Below are 14,069 nucleotides of genomic sequence, written 5' to 3'. Positions count from 1 at the left end.
AACAAACAAACAATCATTAAGATGTGAAAAAAAGCTCAAACATAAAGTGTATAGTATTGCTAACTATAGTGATTAAACTTGCAACATGATATTAAAATGCTTGAATAAATATATATGTTTCTTTACCATCATGAGGAAATTTATAGTCACTGTAAATGTGGAAAGAGATTTATTACTTGTGTTTTATTGGTACAAGAGTAAAGAATATGGTAAAAATAATTTTGTTTGTCTTTGGCTTATATGATTAAATGCAGTTTAAAATAATTGTACTGTATGTGAACTACATAGTTGTTGGATTATTCTTACATTCATTCAAAATTTCAAATAAAATTTTCTTAATATTATTATTGTAACTAAGCACTATTATAGTTGTGAAAATCTCTTAAGAGTCCTTTACTATTTATCAATAATGAAGATGTGTTCATTTATTTGGTGTAAATTTTGGTTATACACTTATCTTTTTTTAGGCTTACTTAGCATTTAGGCTTTCTTTACCTAGTGAGAGTATGTCTACCACATCTAAAAACATATAAGGTTCAGTTGCACAACCTGACAGTTCAAAACTACTGTTCTTAACTAATCATATTTTGTGATTTGTTATTGAGTATGAGGGGCTAGTTAAACATGATGTAAGATATCACATATTTTGTAATACTCTTCCTGATTAAGCATTTCCCCTCACTTTCTGGTGAAACTTACAGTTGCAGTGCTTGTTCAGAAATGATTTTTGTAAAATGATTGAAGAATGTTTTGCATTGTTCTTAACTCCTTAAATTTTTTTTTTCTTTTTTGACATAAGATCAAATTTGTTTTTTGCCATATGGGTAATAATGAACTTTATTTCAAAAGATTTTTTACCAATTTGAAAGTTAGAAATACAAACGAACAAACATTAAAGTATAACCATTTCTGCCAATAATATGAATTCTAACACTTTTATGATTTTTTTTAAACCTGTTGTTACAAAACTGTTATTATTATCATTAAACATGCCCCCCCCCCAGTGGCATAGTGGTATGTCTGTGGACTTACAATGCTAGAAACCAGGTTTTGATACCTGTGGTGGGCAGAGCACAGATAGCCCATTGTGTAGCTTTGTGCTTAATTACAAACAAACAAAAGTATGAAACACTTATTCCGTAACAGTTTGTTGTAGTGACAGATGGCAGCATATACTTCTCTCTTTTTTTGGCTTAAGGGCTATAGGGCAAAATTATAGGCCAAAAACTAGCCAAACTTTTTTGAGATAAAAATAATACCCAGGTGCACACACTCAGAATTTCCTTAGTATGTAGAAATAATGAAACTCACTGAGTGGCCGATGTTGCCTCGTGGGGAATATTTACCCAAAATCTACATTAAATGGGAGGGGTGTGCAAAATGTGTTAAGCCCATCCACCCCTGTTCAATGCTTGCTGTTGAGATGGAGTTTTCTTGCAAGACCATTTCAACAGTGTATGTATGTGTTATATCTTTTTGTCTGGGCTGTTCTGCCCTAGAACAAAAAAAAAAAAAAGCACCAGGTATGTGCCTGCCCCTGCACTTGGCTTATGCCTGTTATCTTTAGTCAGTCTCTTATTGTGGGACCTAATTCCAGATGATTGTATCTAATTACAATGGTCTACACACTTGTATGTCTGTCTGGTATTCTCCCATATGCAAATTTTCCCTCCATTTCTTCTGGTGGACTATAGAAGAACCCTTACTTCCCCATTCCCAAGCTGCTAGGGAGGACTATGTCAATATGGAGAGCTCCTTATTGGACAGTGCAATGCCACTAGTACAAGAATGAGTGAATACACCCCTTGTTTGGGAAGAAGGGCTGGGTTGTTACCTGGTAGTGGAATACAGAACATTCCACTACATTATGAACCAAACCATTTCCCGTGGTTACGTCCAGTTTGATGGATTTGCCTTGGTACACATTGATTTTTAGAGAGAGTATCTAATGCGAGTATTTTTCCAATATTGAATGACCTTACTTATAGCCCTAGACCCATGATCTGCTGTCTGCCTGTGAGATAATGAATGGATGAGAAATCTGCCATTCTTCCCACCTTAGCACCCAGAAAAAAAGAGTCTTATGACTATATCTTTTGCTCTTCCATCTCTGTTGGGCAGAGTATTCCCTGTTTGAGATGAATGTGTTGTCCCACTAAGCTAACTCTTACCTCATGGATGTCACACTCCATGGGCTTTCTTTTTCTGATGCTCTTTTCATGAAGGAAGTCATCTTTGTAATTTCTCTGAACTAGCCCTTCCACCATCTTCAGTGTGGGATTCTTTGTCTTTATGGTGCAGAAGTAAGTAGCATTTCTGAACTTAAATTTGTCCTTACCAGAAAATTTATTTAAGATAGATACTCACCTCTATATCCCACTTCCAACCCTTCCTCCACATATCTAGTGCATTTAGTTTGCCTTGTCAAGAATGTGCCTGTGTTCAGATGCTAGTGCTCCTGGGGATTATGCTGCACATGGAGGATGTGTCGCCACCTATTGGTGAAGGGCCATACTCTAATGATGATTGCATCATAGGCTGTCACATGTTACAAGTGTAGGGGTGGAAACTTTCTTAAAAGCTGGTGACTTGCATAAGAAATTACATGGTAATGCATCTCTTTGTGGTGCAGAAAGGTGAGTATCTGAGATACATTTTTGGTACGGAAAAGTTGATATATGGGTACTTAATGTACTTATTGCTTCTACTACATTAGACTTTCTTTAGATCTATGCTCATAATAACAACAGTGTAATTGACTGTATCATTTTATGAAGTATCATGAAAGGTGTATTTTTGATGAACTCACAATTACTATTTTATATAATACAGACCTGCAATGGTTTTATTGTCTTGAAATTTGTACATGTTCTACAGTAATTCTGTAAGCTGAATTCGAAAATGATATCCATTTTTCTCCATCACTTACAAATTTTTCACAAAACGTCACAATGCAATACACGTAGTTTGAGACTAAAAGACGTAGATTTCACACACGTGCGAAAAAAAATCGGGATGAATGAGGATGCATATTCGTTTGACATCAACATTCTTCCCTTTTCGTTAGTTTGTTTGTATTTTTGTTAATAAACATAATAGTAAAAGATGTTCATTGTGGTAAACGAAATAATAATTTGATCTAAGTAACAGTTTTTTTCTTCCCAATTTGTAAAAAATCCTTACGTGATAGAAAAAAAAATTAATGTTATTCTCAAAATCTGTGCAGCTGAATTATAGAAATTTCATTATTAAAACTAAAACAACTTTTTGAAGTTTAAATTTGCAGGTCTTTTGTAAATTATTACTTAAGGTAGTGGGTAGCATTAATTGTGAATGTTTTTGCCAGGCATGTATTTATTACAGTTTCACAAGTGGTAAGGAGACTAGACAAAATCTACTGTATTGCAACACCATAAAGTTTTTAACATCACAGTTAACTTTTGTCTTAAAAATAACTATTTTTAAGGAGTACCAGATGTTTATTAAACCCATCTAGTTCCAGAAGTTCCTTTCTGGTTCTTCAAAAACAAATGTAAAGAATATTTTGGTTTTGAACAGATACTGGCAGGGAAATACTGGTTGAAAAGACTTCATTATCGTACTTGCTTGAAATTTTGGATAAGAATTTAACATCAGAAGTCTTGGAAACACTATTAGAACTTTTCGGCAACTTACTTGAAAATGGTATGTTAATCAGTTACTTGCTACTGTTTTGTGTACAGAACTGTTGTTATAAGTACTTGATTCTTAAAACTTTAAATCCAAACCTTAGTCAATGTCCTGAAAATGGCATTTGTATTACAAACTCTAATATTGGTTCCTATTGTTGTGCATGCTGTTTCAGTTTGTTTGGTAAAAAGAAAAATGAAAATTTCCATTCACTTAATAATAACAGAAACATTTTGTTTCTTTGACTACAAGATCTACAATTTGTACAAGTTCCAGTTTTACGTAACTAATGATAGGTCTAGCTTAACAAGTAAACAACATATGAACAGAAATTACAGTTTCTTGTTTCATCTCTGTAGCATTTCATCAAAGACACAATCTCTGTATTTCATTGCACTGAACTATCACTTACTGACAGCAACAGAAAAACTAACTACTTCATGCACTGATTACTTGATACTAACTAACAGACTGACTGACTCATTAACTTGCTCTTTATATCTGACTAAAACTGTTCTAAGACTAGGGTAAATTCCAGATATTAAACTACGCACTTATCACGTAAAGTCAAACTCCCATCTAGCTGAACAATGATACAAATGTTTAAATTACAAACATAGCCTCAAACACTGCCACCTCCCCATCAGTAAATCATTAATTGAATGTGTGAAACAAAGTATAATCAAAATTTTGATTAACAAAAATATCCAATCTTTCTTTACTTACCAACTCTTTTTGGTGGATTTCTTTTCTGTAAATCCAAAGGTTATCATGCTAGTTGACCTTTAGTTCAGATAACTTGCATTTCTGGATTCTTCTCTGTTGCATTTTAGTTTTATTGTTTCTATTATTTCGTAATTTCATTCATGTTATTACTGTAAGTTCAGACTCTTTGTGTTGTAGTTGTCATTTAACACAGACATTTCTTGATCATAAAATGTGAAAGATTTTGAAGCAAGTTTAACCTCACACACCTACATTTCTGCATAAAGTCTACTTGCAGTATGTATACCTCCTTTTTGCTAGTTACCCACAGAGAAATTTCTCGCAGTGAGAGTAGCTTTAAACATTTCTTTTACTGGAAATATATGCCAGTGTGCTGTTTGCATCATTTCATATTTATACTTCATCTCTTGAGGCAGTTTCCTACCTTTTATTACCTGATCAGATCAAATAATGTTGTCTCTAAAATAAATGTCAAAAACATGTTGTGAGGCTTCCCATAAAAAATCTGTTGACTTGTAGGCTGTTTGAGTATTTTTAGCTTCATGGTGTTATCTCCTTGGTTTATTATCTAGTTGATTCATCACACTCTTGGATGTAGTGTCCATATTTTCCATACTTAAACCAGTTTCTTTTTGCTGTAATCCTTTGGGAATTGTTTTTATTTCCTAAAGACTTTTGTCTGTAGTTTATGACAATATGCCCTTTTAAGTTGCAATTGAAACACTTTTTGTCATGTGGTTTACTTCGTTTATTCCAAGTAAATATTTGTCTAATTTATTATTTGAGCTCTTGTGGACCTGATAATCATGTAACTCTTTAATGGGGGTCATTAGTTGGTTCTGCAACTCTGTGTGGTTCAAGTCCTATTGTTAACTACACATCTTTATTTAAATATGTTCACCTTCTTTGCTTTAGCCTAACTTGCATATACTCCTGCACTATGGTATATATGAATAGGTTGCATGGTAGTAAATCCATCATTTCATATGGAGTATCTAGATAGGATAATTTGGCAAATCTTTCTAAATCTTTAGTAATTTTAGCTAAGATTTTGTCCTTCCTTTTTACTCTGTCCATAAATTTTGACTTAGAAGGAAATTTCCATGTGATGTGGCATACTGATTCTGTTTGATTAGGCAGCCATTAATGTTTGGTAGTTTTGTGGCTTTCTGTAATGTTTTTGAAGCTGATCCTTATAAATGTTCAGAAGATGGCTAGCTTGTTGTTCACTACTCTACCCATTCATCTTGTAAGTTATTTCAAATTGTGCCTGATATGTTTCCCAGGATGCCTTTCCATCGTAATATGTTGGTTTCTTGATTGGATGATATTTTTGATCTAGGCTACTAAGTTCCATAACTTGATGAAATAGTGAAAAAGAAGTTCAAGAGAGTCCTGCAGCCATAAATGGCACAAAAGTAGATGTAACAGGTATAGACCAGATTCCAATTCCATAATGCATAGTTCATGTGTTTGAGATTGGAATTCTTGAGTGAAAGCAGAGAGAAGTATGGCTGGTTTGGTTCTTACATTTACCAGTTTCTAAATGTTCTATCCTTGAGTTGACATACTTTAATACATTTCCTGACATTGGTGTCATGATGTGTGTCAAATTTCATTTGATGTTTTTTCAAAACTAAATGTTTTTTTAGTTTTACACAGTTAATATTTTAAACTTGCATAACAAGATGAATGAACGTATTAGCTCGAAACTTTGCTCAAAATGTTGAAACTGTGGAAAGACAATCAAGAGGAAAGAAACAGAAAATTAATAGAGAGAAATAGACAGTAGGTTAAGGGAGGAATAACAAGAACAAGACATGGAACTTATAGAAGAATTATGAGAAAAAAATCTACTTGTTCAAAGACAAAACCAAGGAAGTCATAGAAAATGCACAAAAGGACTATAACAAAATCAAAGACAAAGGGTCATCAACAAAATAAAAAACAGGAAGTACAAAAGAACATGAATGAAGTACAGAAGGGGTGTTATTCGCTCTGCATCGGAGGTGGCAGGACTTAATAGCTGAATCATAATTTGAGTATCCAGTGTGTTTTAGAGGCAGATCCAGTTGTTCAGATCATGAGTTAAAATGATCTTTAAAGGGATTTTAGTAAATATATTTTTGAGCAAAATAAGACAAAAAAGTTATATGTGATTGAGAAAAGGCATGGTAAGTGAATATAACATCAATTTTAAATTATTTGTATAAGTATAATTTATTAAAATAAGTGATAAATCATAGTTAAGATGCATTAATACACTACAAGAAAGTAATCAAACAAATTCCTAGATGTTCTCAGTAGTTATATTTATGCACATTCAACTTTCGAGATTAAATAAACATTTTTTTCTAATGAATATCATTAATCTTAATGATGAGTATTTTTGGCTACATTTGAACCTAAAAACTGTACAAAAAAGAACAGCTCTCTTGAAAATGTCCATGTAAGTTACATTTGTACATTGAATTGTCTGCCTTGCATGGAAATACTGTAAAAGATTCTTGTTTATATGTGTAACTTGGAAGAATTTATGAGAGTTTGCTGTGGAGTTTTTATAATATAGTAATTGGTATATTTGTTTTTAAACATAAACATTCTACCATATTTCCAGGACTTGTTACCAAAAAGTGATTGAATTCAAATTGACATTGTGTTAAATAGATATGCCAAATGATAAAATTGAATGTATGATCACATAAAATGATTTTATTTTCACTATGAAATGTAAGTTTGTTTTTCATTTGGTGTTTCCAATTTCATTTCATTTAGCTAAATAGCTTGAAAAGAAATTTAAAATGTAACAGTCATAACAGCTTGAAAGTACTGAAGTTATTTTACTTTTGATTGCTCTTAATGATCAGCTTGCATTTGTTTTATATACGAAAGATAACGTGAAACTGCAGTTGGCAGAATTAGGATTCTGTCAACAACTTCTAGCACTGATGAAGAAGTGCCAAGATGGAGTTTACAATGAAGAAAGTCATAATATTCTTAAGACCTTGTGTGATCTGATTGTCTTGATCTTAACAGGAGGTAAGATATGCTTGTTGTAACTTTAACAAAAAAACCAAAAATATATAAAATACACTAATTATCTATGCATATTAGACCTGAATTACAGTAAATTGTATTATTTGTACGTTTTTACGAAGTATGTATATCTAAACTGAAATGTTCCTGAATTTTCAATAATTCACCAACAGCTGTTGACAGTTCAAGATTAAAAACACAAATTATTTCCTAATTTTTTATCACTATAGGTATTTCATTAGTGCATAGACTAATATTTGCTTTGAATAAAATTGATTTATACTTTGTTCAGTGAAGTAAATAAATGTGGTCAATAAACATTGTCTAAAAAGGTTTTGTAAATGTGTTTGTTCTGATATCTGCATTCATTTAAACATGTTTTAGATTTTCCTAAAAACTTGTTATGCTGGGTTTAATTGAACATTTTGAATAAGTTTATCACCTTAATTATGAACTATTAAACTAGAAACTAAAACAATATATTAATAATCCTCAACCCAAACTGGAAAGAACAGACATATTTATTGGAAAAAAATTAAGAAGTCAGAAGCTTCATACCAATTTTAATGATTTTATGCCGTACTAATTTCAAATTTTACTGTGCAACAGAATGCTTGCTCAAATATTATTGTAGACTTTAAGATATGAACAAGTACAGTTGAGCAAGTTATCAATTTCGAGAGTGAAATTGGATCAGTAAAGTTTCGTGTAATCTTCAACTCTTACTAAAAGAATCTTCTGGTTTGCCTTAGAGAAATAATCTGTATCAATTATGAAATTATTTCTCTTCTATATCTTTAACATATAAGTTTTTGTTTTGAACGTACACATTAGTCTGTCTAATTAGATGATTGTTTATGATCTTTTTCTTCTTATTATGCTTATTTAATGATCAGATCAACAAAAATGTTTTTTGTTGTAGTATTTCCTTTTATTTTATGTATGTTAAAAAAAAATTCACTATCTCATAAGATAATTTTTTCTCACTTCACTTACCTGGTAAACTGATTCACTTACACTAAACATTCATGGCACCATTATTTTCGACCTCTTAATGCAAAATTATCATTCATAATTTTAAAATAACCCTGTTTTATAGAAATATTTATGGATTATTATTATTAAGGCAGACAACAGATACGTTTCCATTTCTTTTTATTTCTGTTCCATTTTACTTTACAACTTTAAAACAAAAAAAGTGAATTTTGTTTCCATCAGATGACAGTATGGAGAAACTGTATGGTGGAAGAATGTCAGAAGTTTACAAACAAACCATGAATTGGATTTGTTCAGATGATGAAAATCTTCAGATTGGTGGAGCACTGGCTGCAGGAAACTTTGCCAGAAAAGGTACAGTGTTTTTCCTGGGTTCTACAGTTTAAGGGATTTGTGTCAAATTTAAGGCACACAATGGATATTTTGAGGTACACCCTTAGTGTAATAGTTTTTTGTATTCATTAATAATGATAAACAGTTATGTTTAATTGGTTGGATAGGACTATATTAGCACTGTTTTACTAATTATAATTTGACAATGCATTTTAAGTTTCCAAGCAAAATCTTATGCAACTTGCATGGATGAGGCATGTTAGACATATGTAAAGTAGCTGGGCCTAGTTTAGAATGTCACAGATTGATGCATTCATATTAATGCTTTAAATAGGAGTTTAGACGTTGTTGTAAGTTATATAAGGGCAGTAATTTTGTATTTTATTACTTGTGAGTAATGTAAGTCATGCTACAAATGCTCTTATCCTTCATTTGTTTCTTTTATGCACAAACTTATAATAATGACTCATAAACAGCCATGCACCTGGCCTTGATCAGTATGGCTGATGCCTCAGTTGCTTGCCATGGAGATAAGGCTTGCTTACGTGATAGACAAATTTTTTAGTCATTTTGGATTTAGTAGAATTCCATGCTAGTGGCCCTCTGATTGGTAAAAAGTAAAACAAATGTAGTCATTATTATTTACATCATTATTTACATCTTACTGTAAAATTGGCAAGTGCACCACTGAGTGTGCAAGGAATAGGGGTTACACTTTAAAGAAAAGCAGGATACCGACATCTTGGAACACTGCTGAAACCCTGTTATGAATTGTAAATGTTAGACTTATTTGGAAAGCAAACCCCATAGTTTAGTTATTGCAAAAGTGTGTTAAGGTTAGCTCTCCTGTTATTTGCAGTATGTAAGTTGATGGGCAAATGAAATTACTGTAACTTCCAATGACAATCTAAAGTTCATATATCAGAGCCCTTAACACTGGACCTTTGAATTGATTTAGGTGGATTACTACTTAGTTTTATTGTATGTATAATTTCATTTTTTAACTTAGTTTCTTATTGTAAATTGTATTAATATAAATGTAAAGTAGAGTGCTGTAACCACAACTGTTCAAAATAACATTTGAGATATTGACAGTTTCTTGACTAGTATAAATAATAACTAATTCAAATCTAAACAGTAATTATATGACTATATTCCACACTCATTTAGTAGCACAGTATTATTTACTGAAAAACAGTGTCAGTGTATAATGCTATTGTATAATCAATTAATAATATTTTTTATTGCTGTTTTTTAGATGAACACTGTATTCAGATGGTTAAGGACCATGTTCCAAAAGACTTAATAGAACTCCTTAAGAAACACTGTGGAAAAGATGGAGATATAAGACTTCAACATGCTGTCCTCTCGGCTCTTAAAAATCTGGCAATTCCAAGTAAGTCAAGTTTCTGTAAATGTATAATATCCTATCTGTGTGCAAACCTTCAAGTAATGATGAACAACATGTATAATTTTTAGTTTCAGTTATCGATTTTGTAAAGATTATTTTATGTTTTTTCTAGCATTTCTTCAATCTGCTGATGAACTTATTCTATATCTTGTTTTACTGTAATAGAAGCATTTGTTTTAATTTTGTGTTTGTGTTTTACTCAGTTACTTAACGGTAATATCATAGTGACTGTATAATTATGTAGTAGTATTGTCATTAAGAGTTTAATTACTTTGTAGTATTGTTGAAGTTTCGATAGGTATGTATTATTGAAGTAGTATTATGTAGTAGTATTGTCATTAACAGTTTAATTACTTTGTAGTATTGTTGAAGTTTCGATAGGTATGTATTATTGAAGTAGTATTATGTAGTAGTATTGTCATTAACAGTTTAATTACTTTGTAGTATTGTTGAAGTTTCGATAGGTATGTATTATTGAAGTAGTATTATGTAGTAGTATTGTCATTAACAGTTTAATTACTTTGTAGTATTGTTGAAGTTTCGATAGGTATGTATTATTGAATATATCAATTTGATTATTTTTACTTTTTCTTTATTTAACTTATCATAAGCTGTAGGAAAAGATTTATGTATTGTTTATAAGAGAGTGTAGTGATTTGAAAATGACTGCTTTTATGTTGCATACAGAATTTTGATATATGCTTATTGAATGGAAGTTTTTGAAAATGAAGTAAGAGAGTTTAAGTTCTCTCTTTCATTTGAGATTTATATAAGGATCTTTGTGATTTATGACTATGTTTAAATAAGTAACCAGTTGTCAAATAAATCACTTGCATATAACTACAAGTTATCAGGAGCTTTTGAAGGTTACAATATTTCAATACAGTACTGGAAAGAGATGAGAGTAATTTTGCTTTAAAGATATTTAAGTATTTTCCAGTGAACTAATTCAAATTTTTATTTCAATAGTGGAGAACAAGGCAGTATTAGTAGAACTTGGTATTGTAGACCACTTACTGAAGATGGCTGAAGTGGAAACGTATCCTGTAGTCTTTAAACTGCTTGGAACTCTTCGAATGCTTGTGGATAAACAAGGTGAACTGTGGTTAAGTGGTTTAAGAAAAACCTAACATTTCAAAAAATATATCTAGAATTTAGTTTTGAATGTTTGTTTCTTATGGAAATTTGTGGAAACCTACAGAGGAAATGCCTGCATTAGCCATTCCTAATTTTGTACTGATAGATTGGTTAGAAGAGAGAGTGTTTTTGCAACAACTATACTGGAACTAAGAACCCTCATATTCACAGTCTGACGTGTTATCCACTAGGTCATACTTAACCAAGTTTTGAATGTTAAGGTTATTTGGTTCTGTATTTCTAATAGCAATTATAGAATATTTCTCATATATATATATATACATATATATATATATATATATGTATATGTATATGTCTTAATGAAATTTTGTGTTTTCAAAGCATTTATCAATGTATTTACTGTAAGTTAGTATACTCGTATCCATCATATGATGATTAACTTTGACTTAGTGACTTAAATCAAGGCTTTTTTCATGCACTGTGTTGTGAATATGGCAAATTGTTTGTGTGGCTTGTAAACACATTTATCCTATTAATAATGTCAAACAGATGGCCATTAAAAAGTGGAATAGTACTTTTGTAATATTAGTTTATGTTGGTTCTGTATTTGTTCATATTATTTATAATTTTTCATGTGGATGTTTCTTTGAATTCAGCAGTCCTCACTTAATGATTATTTGGGTTTAACTTGAATTGAAAAAACTTTAAATATGGTCTAGGCTATCTTCGAGTTTTATAACACATTAGAAATGTATTTAAATGTCTGTGTGTATCGCATGTTTCAAAAGTTTCAACCATACCAATGTGTACATGTAAAATACAGTGTACACAGTTGTATAGTGTGTTGTGATGACATCACTATCAATCTGCATGGTACTAATGGAAATAAATTCAATCTTCCAAAATCATATTTAAGCAATTTTGAACAATTTACTGCAATGTATAAATCTTCCACATGTTAAATCGTATACACTACAATATGCCCATCCAATTTCTGCAATCAGAACAGTGGAAGTGCTTTTTATATATATCACATAAGAGTTTTTTTGTTTTTTTTTCAATTTCAGTAGATATTGACACTTATTTGTTGGATGGAGTTTTCACTTTTTGCCCATCTCAGGCATGATGAGTTGATCATAGTTTGAGATGCAGTGATGTAGCTAGTTGATTGTTCAGTATAGGTTGTAGGTTACGAATTAGGAGTGCTTCCTTTTTTCTTAGCGTCCATTCATCTGTCATTGAGTCTATTATTCTGAAGTGTTCACTGTTCAGTTTTTGTTACAGTCTTTGCTTAGATGGTTGTAAATTCCAGAGTTATTGAAAGGGCTGTTATGCGCATGCTCCTTGATTCTGGTAGCTAAGGTACAAGTCGTCGATCTGATATAGACTTGCCTGCAGCAAAGACACAAATATCTGTATACTACGAGTGTGTTTTTTGTAGGAGGTATTTTGTCTTTTTGTTCAAAGACAAAATACCTTCTTTAAGAAAATTGCTGGTAGTATACAAATATTTATTGGTTAGTTTACCAATTATTAACATAAGCAGTTTTTGTGGTTTTCTCAGTTCACACGTGTTACTAAAAAAAAAAGGACCATTTTTTTTTGTTAAAATTCACTTAATATAATATTAATTATACTTCAATGATATGTTAGGAAGCTAAATGGAGACTGAACTCTCTAAAAAAAAAAGTAGAATGTGGCTTTCCCTTAATAATTATTTCTAAAATACAAAAATCACTTGTTTCCTCCTTTGTGTAATATAAGTAAAAGCTGCTTCAGACCACCTAGATTTATGGTCAGGAGTCTTTGTTATATTTTTGTGAACTGACAGTAAATTTTTATTATAATATTTTTCGTAGAGAATGTGGCCAACAGACTTGGAGTGGATTCTACTTTTATTCAGCAGCTTGTGAAATGGGGTTACACTGAAGACCACCCTGGAGTGAAAGGTGATTTAGCATGTTGGATTATAATTTTGGATGAATGAGGAAATATTCATTAGCTGATGAGTGTTATTTTGATGGTCGGGGTATTAGGTTGAACAGCTCACATTTTATTTACTAAACTTATATCATTGTTCATATGTAGTACAAATAGAACTTGTAAACGATGTTCAATATAGAGTGATTAATACCAAAAATAACATGATTTTCTGTTACCCACATTCGTTTACAGTGGTTTCCACGGAAATGTTCAAGCGTGTCTTGGCCTCACAGCTGTTATCATTTAATGGTGCAGGTGTAATTATATTATGATATAATATAATGTGTTTTAATATTATAACTAGCATATAGCTCATCAAAAATGACGGAGCAAGTACTACCACCTCCACCCCACAGTATACCTTAACCTCAAAATTCATAGCTAACTGAAATTATTAAATTTTTTGAAATCAAGCTTGACCAACAAAGAGGCAGAAAAGTGTAGTTGAGGCAGTCATACATTGGTAAATTCCTTTGTGAGCCAATCATAATTAAAATCATTCATGAAATGAATTCATGGCATACTCTTAGAATAATTATTGGTAAAAATCAGTTAGATTAACAACTTGTAATATATAGAAAAGCCTAGTGCGTTTTGGTAACGCTACATTCCAACAATGGCTTTTATGTCATGCTGCTTAGCAACAAAAGTATAACCTAATATTGTTGTTAGTCTATGTATTGAAAGTATAAAATGAAATGTATAGACAACAAAACTGGAAAATATATGTTGATTTCTTAATTTAGAGTCTCCGCTGATTAAAGAGGTTTATTTTTTATTAAAAACGTTGGTGATATAACAGAAAATAGCTTAATTC

General features: G+C 31.3%; 1 protein-coding gene across 1 annotated transcript in view; it reads left to right on the top strand.

Moving 5' to 3' along the window:
* Positions 1 to 14,069, top strand: part of LOC106466129 (rap1 GTPase-GDP dissociation stimulator 1-like) — a 38,619-nt gene that overhangs the window by 13,433 nt on the left and 11,117 nt on the right. The window contains exons 7-12 of the mRNA XM_022394619.1: positions 3,559 to 3,684; positions 7,288 to 7,434; positions 8,650 to 8,781; positions 10,019 to 10,156; positions 11,141 to 11,266; positions 13,129 to 13,218. Coding sequence (XP_022250327.1) covers positions 3,559 to 3,684; positions 7,288 to 7,434; positions 8,650 to 8,781; positions 10,019 to 10,156; positions 11,141 to 11,266; positions 13,129 to 13,218 — 759 coding nt within the window. The remainder of the gene's footprint in view (positions 1 to 3,558; positions 3,685 to 7,287; positions 7,435 to 8,649; positions 8,782 to 10,018; positions 10,157 to 11,140; positions 11,267 to 13,128; positions 13,219 to 14,069) is intronic.

The sequence above is a fragment of the Limulus polyphemus genome, unplaced genomic scaffold (genome assembly GCF_000517525.1).
Source record: "Limulus polyphemus unplaced genomic scaffold, Limulus_polyphemus-2.1.2 Scaffold72, whole genome shotgun sequence".
Classification (NCBI taxonomy): domain Eukaryota; kingdom Metazoa; phylum Arthropoda; class Merostomata; order Xiphosura; family Limulidae; genus Limulus; species Limulus polyphemus.
Note: the sequence above shows the minus strand (reverse complement) of the source record. Positions and strands in the feature narration are given on the sequence as shown.